Raw genomic sequence first — 10,939 nt, 5'->3', positions numbered from 1 at the left:
ATGTCAGGTTAAATTAAGAAGAATTTATTAAGTGCTTGCAATGTGTCAGGGACTGTGTTAAGCCCCAGGGGTACAAAGACCACAAAACAAAATAAAACAGAACAACAGCATAAAACCGGTCCCTTCTTTCAAGGAACTTACAAGACAAGAGCAGACAAACACTTATAAACAGGATATGTACAGGATAAATTGGAAATAAACTGAGAGAGACGCCTTCTCTTTCCCCTTCCTTTTCTCTCCCCTCTTTTTTTCTCTCTTCTTTCTCTCTTTCTTCTCCCCTCCTTCCCCTTCCCCATTCTTCTCTTTCCCCCTCCTCTCTTACATACATACAACTGCTCCCACACCAACCTACCTGATCACTTTACTCACATATCAAAAGCCAAACACATCATACTTTGTATTTATTCTCTCTCTAAGGGTCTTGGTCACAAGTCCAGGAGGTCCAGGAGCATTCTGCCCCCAAACTCAGCCACCGGGCTTACCCAGGAGTTACCCATATACACTTAGCAGAACTGTCCTCCCTCCTGACTTCACCAACCCTCCCCACTTCCCCATCCCTCACAGCATGTTCTTCCAAAGAAGGCTTTGGGTGATGGGTTAAGTGATCTGTAAGGTCCTACAAACTAAACTCTATGACCTTGAGATCTCTGCAGCAATCTTCTCAACCTCCCCCCACCAAACCCCAGGGCCTTGGAGATATAGTTAGGACTGCAGCCCATAATCTCATCTCCCTAGAGGGGAAAAGGGGTCAGTTACATATTACCTAGCCCCAAACCCCTGAGGGCTGACTCAGCAGCATAGGCAGGGCTCTTAAAACCCGGAGAGGGCTCCTTGTTTCTCTTCTTCTGAAAAATCACCTTTCTTTCACCATCTCTGCCCAGGACCTTCTCATTTCCAGAGGGAGATAGAAATAGACCAGGAGCAACTGGATATGACGGTAGGAGATTTCCCATGATGGAATTGGTATGGGTCAGTTCCAGAAGTCTGGCTCAGGTCTGAGACCCTCCAGACATTCGGATAAGTGGAGTCAAGGGTTCTGGGCACCAGCGGGGCACGAAGGGGGTCCATTTAAAGACCGTCAGACTTTGCTGCTTGTGCATGTACTAGAATGTTTAGGCACTGCTTTTAGAACGCAAGATGTGATGCCTTCACAGGACATTGTGATTTCTGATATGGGACTAGACTCCGACAAGAATAATAATGGATCTTCCATATCATTGGTTTGGGGAACTGCCTGATCAAGAAACTTCCTCTACCAATACAGACCAGCACGTTCTCAGCCACTTAGAGTTGCCCAGAGCATCAGTGTCAACTAAATTAAACTTTACCCGAGGATCCCTCTGGCTGAATATTGACTTAGATAGCCACATATTAACACAATCTATTTTCTATTGTTTTTGGTTTTGTGTTTTTTTTTTGTTTGTTTTTTGCTTTGTCAAGTATTTCCCAAGCCTGTGCATTTGACACCTCTGGCCTAGGGCACTCAGGGGTTAGTGACTTACCCAGGGCCACTCAACTTGTATTCTTGAGACTCGAACCCAGGTCTTTCTCACTGTGAGGCTAGCTCTCTATCCTCAGCTCTATGTCTCTTAATAATCATAGCTAAACTGTGCTTTAAGATTTGCAAAGCACTTGATGTATCCTATCACATTTGATACAGGGTTTGATCTTATATGATAAGGCAACAGCACAATACAGTGAGATGAGCATTAACTCTGGAATCAGGGGGGTTTTGTGTTTGTTTTCAGTCTTTTTAAAGTCATGTCCAACTCTTCATGATTCTATTGAGGGTTTTCTTGGCAAAGATACTGGAGGGATTTGCCATTTCTTTCTCCAGCTCGTTTTACAGATTAGCAAACTGAGGCAAACAGAGTTAAGTGCCTTGACCAAGGTCACATAGCTAGTGTCTGAGGCTGGATTTGAACTCAGGAAGATGAGTCTTCCTGACTCCAGGTGGGGCACTCTAGCCACTGTACCACCCAGCTGCTCTGGAATCAGAGGACTCAGGTTCCAATTATGCCTCTGATACTAACTACCTATGATCTTCCCAAATATATGCTTTTCTTTGCCCACCAACTTGTTGTCAACTGCAATTTTAATTTGTTCTGTTCTCTCCTTTCCATTCATGAGCTCTGTCAGAAGATACTTTTCCCCCTTCCTGATAATGGGAAATCCACACATGCTCCTCTGACCAGTTCTAAATCCTCCTTAATCTGACTGACTATCTTTAGAAAGACCTGAGTTTAGGGAGCCATCTTTCAGAAAGTCCTAACCTGGCCCAGAAAGGGCTTTATATCTAGCTTCCAAAAGAGAGTCCCTGGACAAGGGCATTGGAAGTCTTTGTTCTCTTCCAGTTGGCTGTTGACTTGGGTAAAATGTTATCTCCTCTGGATCCATATTTCATGATACAGTGGAGAGAGAGCTAGATTTGGACTCAGGATCTGGATTCAAATCCTTCCTGTTACTACATCTGTGACTTTAGGCAACTGGTCCTTAGTTTCTCCAGCCATTGAATGAGGATGTTGGACTAAATAACATTCAAAATCCCCTCCAGATCTTAATTTATAATCCTATTAAGTATAAAATGGAAAAGACCTTCCTATATCCTTGTCTTTCTGCCAGGGCAGGGTTGAAAAGTATAGAGGGCTGGGAGGTGGAGCAGGGGAAAACAGGTTAAATGTTTGGTTGAGATCAGTTCTGGAATGGGAAGATGGTTTCTTGGAGAGTTCTAGACCCCACCATCCAGGGAGTCGTTCATCTTCTTTTATTCACAACTCAGGTCCACGGCCACAAAGGATTCAAGTTCCAAAACTGGGCAAAGACCTATGGCTGCTATCCGGAGATGTACTTTCAGCCTACATGTGTGGAAGAGGTCAGACAGGTGAGTAGCACTGTCAGCAATGAGAGGCCTAGCCCTAGCCTTCCGCAGGGACTCCTCTCCCCTCCCCGCTGCAGCTCTGTCCTTATCCACAAAGAAGCAGCATGGCCCAATGGAAGGAATTCTGGCCCTGGGTTTCAACCCTGCCTTCTGACACTTCCTACCAATATGACCTTAGACAGATCCCTTATTCTGCCTAAGACTTAATTATCTCTTTGTAAAATAAGGGGTTGGAATAAAATACCTCTGATGTCCTTTTTTAAAGACCTAGTTCTATAATAGTAGGATCCATAGCAACTTCACTCCACATAATTCTTCCTATAACAGAGACCTGGAGATGGCCCTTCCTGGACCCAGAAAAGCACAAAATTTCATGTCAAGCCATTAGTGGGAAAGAAGTAGATGAATTCACTCTCTGAGCCATGATGGCTATCTGTGTTTCTTGCAGCCTTAGTAAGCAAAGGTGGAGAATTTCTCATGAGGGAATTCCATAACTCAAGTCTATAGGTGACCCTGTGTGTCTAAGTGTGGCCAGTTCTGCTATAAGCTTGTTTTCAAAAAACATGGATCTGTTCTAATTCAATGGACATATTAGAGAACAATTTGAGCATGACATGAATTTTGAGTTTGCTTTTGCTCAATTTCTTCCTTGAGAAACAGAAAGAATTCAGAAAACTGCCCAGCTGAATTGAACCTTTGTATTCTAAAGTCATACATCTCAAGCATCTACCAAATACCTCAGTTCCCTTCATGTGTTATTCTACAAGGTTGTGCTATTTTTATGCAGATGTGAACTTTTCTATATATTAAAAAAAATTCATTCAACATCCTAAACATGTCTAAGTGCCATATTTATTGGATAGCTATCTTCTGGTATAGGTAGAGGTATGGGCACAGTGCTGGTCCCCACCCATGCACTCCACTCCCCATCCCCACCCCAGTCCCAGAATTTCCTGCCACAGTTTATTGTCATATTTATGCATTTCTTAACCATTTAACATGTATAAAACTCTGCTACCATTTTTATTACTTTTCTATCTTTTTAGTGGGCAATTGATGAAGTTTTTGAGTGTTTGAACCCCAACCTGATTTTACCTATAAGACTTGTAGTTTTTAATTGCTCGATTATGCATAGACCAATGATTTTTAGGAATGCGTATGTCAAGTTATAGCAGAACTGACTGTAGTTAAGGCCAAGGAGGTTGTCTTTCTCAGTCACAAAATTGACATTGTCAGAGGAAGGATTGGAACAAACACCAAGCCCAGCATTCCACCCATCAAGCCACACTGCTTTTATTTCTTTTCAGCCCCATTCCATCTCCCTCCCACTGGCCCCTACCTCCAGCCACTTCCCCAATTCTTTATTTCCTTCTTTGCTCCTCTCTTTTATCACATCCTTCCAGGAGAAGACTTAATACCAGCAGGATAATCTCTTGTCTTTATCCATGGTTTCCTCATAGTAGAGGAGGTCACTGTCCTTACAGAGGTGGGGATCTATGAATGTGGGACACTGTACACTGTTGGACTCTGTATTGACTAGTTTTGCTGAACTGCCTTTTAACTTTTTTTATTGTTTATTATAAGGGATGACTCTCTGCGTGGGGGAGGGTGCATGTATGGAGGGTGCATGTATAGGGAAATGAAAGTTGTGTAAAAACAAAAGATATAGATATCATTTTTTTAAAAAAGATTCTTGGTTAATGGGAATGAACCGGATTCACTTTCCATATGTTGGTTTGCAACATTGTTCCTATCCTGGTTTGTCTGAATATTGTGAAATGTAGAGACCTTGAGATAGAGGGGAAGGAAGGAGAAGGAAGGAAAGAAGGAAGGAAGGAAGGAAGGAAGGAAGGAAGGAAGGAAGGAAGGAAGGAAGGAAGGAAGGAAGGAAGGAAGGAAGGAAGGAAGGAAGGAAAGCAGGCCCTAAGCTTAGTCTTGATGTCTCTACAGGTGTTGGACCTAGCCAGGCAGCAAAACAAACGTGTGAAGGTCATTGGAGGAGGCCATTCACCATCAGATATCGCCTGCACTGATGGCTTCATGATCCATATGGGAAAGATGAACCGGATACTCAAGGTAGGCCCATAAGCCAAGAGATTTCTAACCTTCTGAGATCCCCAGAGCCTAACAAACCCTGCCTTCCATTCCAAGGGCTTGATGTTGACATGCTGTGGAGGAGGTAGAGGTAGAGAACCACTACTAGTGTCCCTGTCACAGTAAGGATTCCTTTACACTCTTAAATTGGTGTCTCTAAAGTTTCCTACAGTAAGGATGTATGAAAGGTCCTCTCCTCTTAGAAACTCCTGTGTTGTTTGCTGAAAAAAAGAGCCCCAATTCAGTCATAGAGTCTTAGAATGTTCAAGCTGGTAGGAATCTTACCTTAGAGGTCACGTAGTCCACCCCCCTCATTTTATAAATGAAGATACTGAGGCCCAGGGGGACCACTGAGCTCGTTAATAGCAGAACCAATGCCAGAGCCCAGGTCTCCTGTGCTCTTCCCACTATACCATGGACCAATGGAGAGCTCCTAAAATGACCTGGTTGTGATGGCAGAGCTAGCCTCTAACTAGTTTTCAAACCAGATGCACACCTCCTGATCAGCCTCTAAGATAGAACACTGGATTTGGAGTCAGGAACTTGGGTCCTAATCCCAGCTCTGCCCTTTACCTGTGTATCATTAACCAGTCAACTAGCCTTTATTAAGCACTTAGCATGTGTCAGACACTGTGCTAAGCACTGAGGATACAAAGATAGGCAAAAGACACTCCCTGCCTTCAAGAAGCTTACAGCTGAAAAAAAAGAAGCTTACAGTTGAATGGAGGAAACAACTAAGTAGAAACAAGATATTTACAGTCAATTGGAAATAATCAAGAGAGGGAAGATACTAGAATGAAGGGGGATCAGGAAAGGGCTCTACCTTCTTGCAGGCAGTGGAGCTGTAACTGAGACTTGGAGAAAGCCAGGGAAGCGAGGAGGCAGAGATAAGGCAGGAGAGATAGTTACGCAGAGAGGGCACAGCCAGGAGGTTGGTGTTACTAGATTGAAGAGTATGAAAGGTGGGAATAAAGTATAGGAGGAATGGAAAAGTAGGTGCTTGAACATGCCATTTCCCTTTTCCAAGTCTCAGTTTCCTTATTTGTAAAACAAGAAGGTTCTGAAGATGACCTTGAAGGTCCTAGTCTCATCTAAATCCATTTGTTACCATTCAGGCCCATCGGTGTTAGCCTCTTCCTGAAAATTCCATCAAGAAATCAGCCATGGTAGTAATTAAGGGTGACTAAATTAGCATAATTATGCTAATTGATTTCCCTAAAGTATCTGCTAGAGCATCCAGTTACCCTTTTTTCCTGTCCAGCTTTTCTCCTGCTGTTTCATTAATTAAAGAACCAAGTCTAGTTTGGGAAGAAGGCAAAGGGAGTTCAAAGTTCTACAGAGACTGAGGCCCACTGAAGCTGTCAGGGTCCCACTGAGTCAGTGACCTGACAGCTGCCCAGAGAAAACCTGGGCATGCTGGGTAATGAGGACTGTTACCTGGACAGGCCTGTGCAATGATCCCTGCTTGGATTGGGCATCAGAAGACCCAGAATCTATTCCTACCCCAACATTAACTGATTACATGACTAGGGACATGCTGCTTACTTGCTCCAGGCCTCTGTTCCCAAATTAGGTGCTCTCCCGGCTCACTTCTGTCTCTGTGGTCCTCTTCTAAACCTCTCCACTTAGGCACACTTAACCTTTAGTTTCCCCCAGTGAGAAGCTGAGTTAGGCTGAGGACATTCCCACCACAAATGCAGCCCTCATCAGAGAAAGGTCATAGAGACAAAACCAGAAGGGACCTCAGAGGCTATCAAAATGAGAAGAATCCAACTCTCATTTCATAGATGAGGAAATTGAGGCATTTAAAGGTTAAGTGACTTAAACAAGGTCACAAATCTAGTCTGTATGAGGCAGGATTTGAACTCAAGTCTTCTTGACTCCCAACCTAGCACTCTATTCACTGTGACACTTAACGGCCTTTACCTTCTAGGCAAAAGGATAGCTTAGGGCAGCTAGGTGGCGCAGTGGATAGAGTACCAGCCCTGGATTCAGGAGGACCTGAGTTCAAATCTGGCCTCAGACACTTGATACTTACCAGCTGTATGACCCTGGACAAGTCACTTTACCCCAATTGCCTCACACACACAAAAAACCGGATAGCTTAGTTACCATGACTGGCAAAGTCTTCTCTGGAGAGTAGATTTGCTCTCCAGCCCAGCTCTGTTCCCTTGCAGGTAGACAAGGCAAAGCGTCAAGTCACAGTGGAAGCTGGCATCCTCCTGATGGATTTGAATGTGGAGCTGAGCAAGCATGGCCTGGCACTCTCCAAGTAAGCATGACCTTCCTATCTTAGGGGCAACTACTCAAGAGGATGGACTGATTTCCTGATTTTCTCTTACCCCCAAGTTATAACATCATAGATTTTAGAGTTGGAAGGGACCTTAGAGGTCATTCAACCCAATCTTTTTTTTTTTTTTTGCAAGGCAATGAGGGGTTAAGTGACTTGCCCAGGGTCATACAGCTAGTAAGTATCAAGTGTCTGAGGCCGGATTTGAACTCAGGTACTCCTGAATTCAGGGCCGCTGCTTTATCCACTGTGCCACCTAGCTGCCCAACCCAATCTTTTCATTTTAGAGATGAGGATGTTTCTCTTTTATCTTTGTTTGACAGGGCCTGGTTAGGTCCACGGTCACCCAGACAAATGAGTCACACAGCTGGGATTAGAACCCAGATCTTCTCACTCTGGGACATCTAAATGGCTCAGTGGATAGAGTGTTGGGCCTGGAGTCAGGAAGATGAGTCTTCCTGAGTTTAAATCTGGCCTCAGACACTTACTAGCTATGTGACCTCAGGCACGTCACTTAACCCTGTTTGCCTCATTTTCCCCATCTGTTAAATAAGCTGGAGAAGGAAATGGCAAACCGCTCCAGTGTCTTTACCAAGAAAACCCCAAATGGGGTCACAGAGAGTCAGAAATAACTGAATAACAAAAACCTCTGATTCTAAAATTCTCTTCATCTCTGCCATGCTGTCCAGTTGGACACCTGGATTTCTGGTAAGAGCAGAGGAGAAATTCTGCTAGAGTCCTCATCATGGTGGGTGGTTGACCTGGGGTCCTCAAAGGTTATACCAGCACAGCATAAGCCTTAACCTGTTAAGGCTTTGATTTTGGATGTCAGGACTGACAAAATGGGGCAGCTAGGTGGTGCAGTGGATAGAGCACCGGCCCTGGAGTCAGGAGGACCTGAGTTCAAATCCAGTCTCAGACACTTAATACTTACTAGCTGTGTGACTCTGGGCAAGTCACTTAACCCCAATTGCCTCACTAAAAAAAAAAAAAAAAAAAAAAAAAAAAGACTGACAAAGTTTGTGCTCTGAGGACCAGCCTGGGTAAGGTTGGAGAGCACCTCACCAAAAGGCTAGTGACAATGATGGGGTTTGGCTACAACAGCTCATGAAGACTATCAACTAAGACATGGAGTGAGGGCTATATCTCAGCATCCTTTAGGACACCGTGCTATACCTGGTACTTTAAGGGTTATAAAGGAGCACTCTTCACAATGGTCCTATTAAATAGGAAGCAGTGGAAGTGTTAGCATCTCCACTTTACAGATGGGGAAACTGAGGCTCAGAGAGGTTTGTAGGATCATAAAATCATAGATTTAAAACTGGAAGGGGTCTTCAAAGACATCCTCCTAGTCCAGCCTCCTCATTACAGAGAAGGAACCAAGTCTCAGAAGGAGACCCTATCTAAGGTCACACAGGTAGTGAGTTTGCAGGGCTGTGATTTGAACCCAGGTCTTCTTTGACTCTGAATTCAGCACACTTTCCAGGTTATGTGATTTTCCCATAGTTACATAGCTCGAGAGTGTGGTACAGTGGAAAAGCATAAGAAGGCCTAAATTCAGGTCCCAGCCTTGCCACCACTTGAGTGACCTTGAGCCCCCAATTTCCCCACTTGTAAAATAAGAGGGTTGGGACAGGTGACCTTAAGATCCCTTTTAGCTATAGACCCCACAATCCGATCAGTGGCAGTATGAGGATTCAAACCCAACATCTTCTGCTTGCTATCTTTGCAAGCCGCCCACACTGGTGACATCTCAGATCTTCTGAAATACTGGCATATAAACGAGTAAGTCATGTGCTCTGCCTGCAACAGCCCAGCAAACAACGAAATTTGACACTGTGAAGGCATTGACAGTAAGGCCTCTTCCAGGGTACTGGCACTTTGATGGGGACCAAAATTAAACCAAAGGAATCAATCTCTAATTGTGGGATTTAGCATTCTCTACCAGTTTGGAGAATTATTTGGGGTTCTATGCCCAGAAATCTTCCCATATTAATAGTTATCTATTTTGGGGCAGCTAGGTGGCGCAGGGAGGCTAGGTGGCACAGTGGATAAAGCACCGGCCCTTGGAGTCAGGAGTACCTGAGTTCAAATCCGGCCTCAGACACTTAACACTTACTAGCTGTGTGACCCTGGGCAAGTCACTTAACCCCAATTGCCTCACTAAAAAAAAAAAATAGTTATCTATTTTACCAGTGCCTCAAGATCAGGACTTTAGGAATCTGCTCTCTGGCTCTCAGTAATCATGAACACCCCAAGGATGCAGCCCCCAGACAGGGGGGGAGGGGCTGTCTGCTGAGTTCTTCTGATCTCTGTAGGAGAGCCTGTGACCAATGAGGACAGGAAGAAATTTGTTCTTATTAATTATGAGCATTAATTTCTAGAGCATTAGAATTTCTCTCACCCTGTTCATGATAAGAATGTGGTCATGGTCTCTATCCTAGGAGAGAGCACGGTGCCTGCCCCAGTCTGGTGGGTTCCCTTTCCTTTTCTTGAGGCAGCTCGGGGGTGGGGTAGAGTTTAGTGAGGTGAGCACCAGCACTGTGTTCAAATCCTATTTCCAACACTCAATAGCTCTGTGACCTTGGGAAAATCACTTAACCTTGCCAAATTTTATTTATTGTAATCTGCAAAATGAAAACAGTAGCATTCACCTGTGAAGGATAATAATGATAGTCAGAATTTATATAGTGTCTACTATGTGCTAGGCATTTTTACAAATATTTTTTCATTTGATCCCCATAACCCTGGGAGGTAGTGCTATCATCCCCATTTTACAGTCAAGGAAACTGAGACAAACAGAGCTTAAATAATTTTCCCAGGGTCACACAGCCAGTGTCTGAAGCCAAATTTAAACTAGGGTCTTCCTGACACCAGGCCCAGATCTCTAACCACTGTTCCACCTAACTGCTTGAAGGGTAATTATGAAACCTGAATGAGGTAATGTATGCAGAGTGCATTGTAACCTTAAGGAGCTAGAACACACACACACACACACACACACACACACACATGATATAAATAAATAATGGGCAGCTAGGTGGTACGGTGGATAGAGAACCAAGCCTGGAGCCTGGAAGACTCATCTTTCTGAATTCAAATCTGGTCTCAGGCACTTTCTAGCTGTGTGACCCTGGGCAAGTCACTTAACTCTGTTTGCCTTGGTTTCTTCATATGTAAAATGATCTGGAGAAGGAAATGGCAAACCATTCCATTATCTTTGCCAAGGAAACCCCAAATGAATGAAGAATGAATGCCTTTTCACCAGACTGCCAAGGGTGCATCCAAGACATACACACACACACACACACACACACACACACACACACACACACACACACACACATACACGTTAAGAACTTTTGCTTATGAATCACAGCATCTAAAGATTGAAGGGCTTTTCAACCTCATCCCTTAAACCCTCTAATTGTAAGTGGACTCAAGTGACTTAGCTGAGAAGGTCAGTTTAATTAGCAGAGCCGGGGAGGGTGGGGGGCAGCTAGGTGGCACAGTGGATAAAGCACTGGCCCTGGATTCAGGAGGACCTGAGTTCAAATCTAGCCTCAGACACTTGACACTTACTAGCTGTGTGACCCTGGGCAAGTCACTTAACCCTCATTGCCCCACCAAAAAACTCTCTGTGTGGCATTTAAAGTCCTTTACAGCCTGACTCCAAC

The 10,939-nt window shown here is 44.2% G+C and overlaps 1 protein-coding gene across 2 annotated transcripts in view; it reads left to right on the top strand.

Moving 5' to 3' along the window:
* Positions 1-804: 804 nt before the first annotated feature.
* Positions 805-10,939, top strand: part of LOC122744540 (L-gulonolactone oxidase) — a 52,434-nt gene continuing 42,299 nt past the window's right edge. For both annotated transcript variants that reach the window (XM_043990076.1, XM_043990075.1), the window contains exons 1-4: positions 805-937; positions 2,780-2,881; positions 4,829-4,954; positions 7,150-7,244. In XM_043990076.1, the coding sequence (XP_043846011.1) occupies positions 932-937; positions 2,780-2,881; positions 4,829-4,954; positions 7,150-7,244 (329 nt within the window). In that variant the 5' untranslated portion in view covers positions 805-931. The remainder of the gene's footprint in view (positions 938-2,779; positions 2,882-4,828; positions 4,955-7,149; positions 7,245-10,939) is intronic.

This window comes from Dromiciops gliroides, chromosome 2 (assembly GCF_019393635.1).
Source record: "Dromiciops gliroides isolate mDroGli1 chromosome 2, mDroGli1.pri, whole genome shotgun sequence".
Classification (NCBI taxonomy): Eukaryota; Metazoa; Chordata; class Mammalia; order Microbiotheria; family Microbiotheriidae; genus Dromiciops; species Dromiciops gliroides.
The sequence above is the reverse complement of the archived record's forward strand: the minus strand, read 5'-3'. Positions and strand labels throughout refer to the sequence as shown.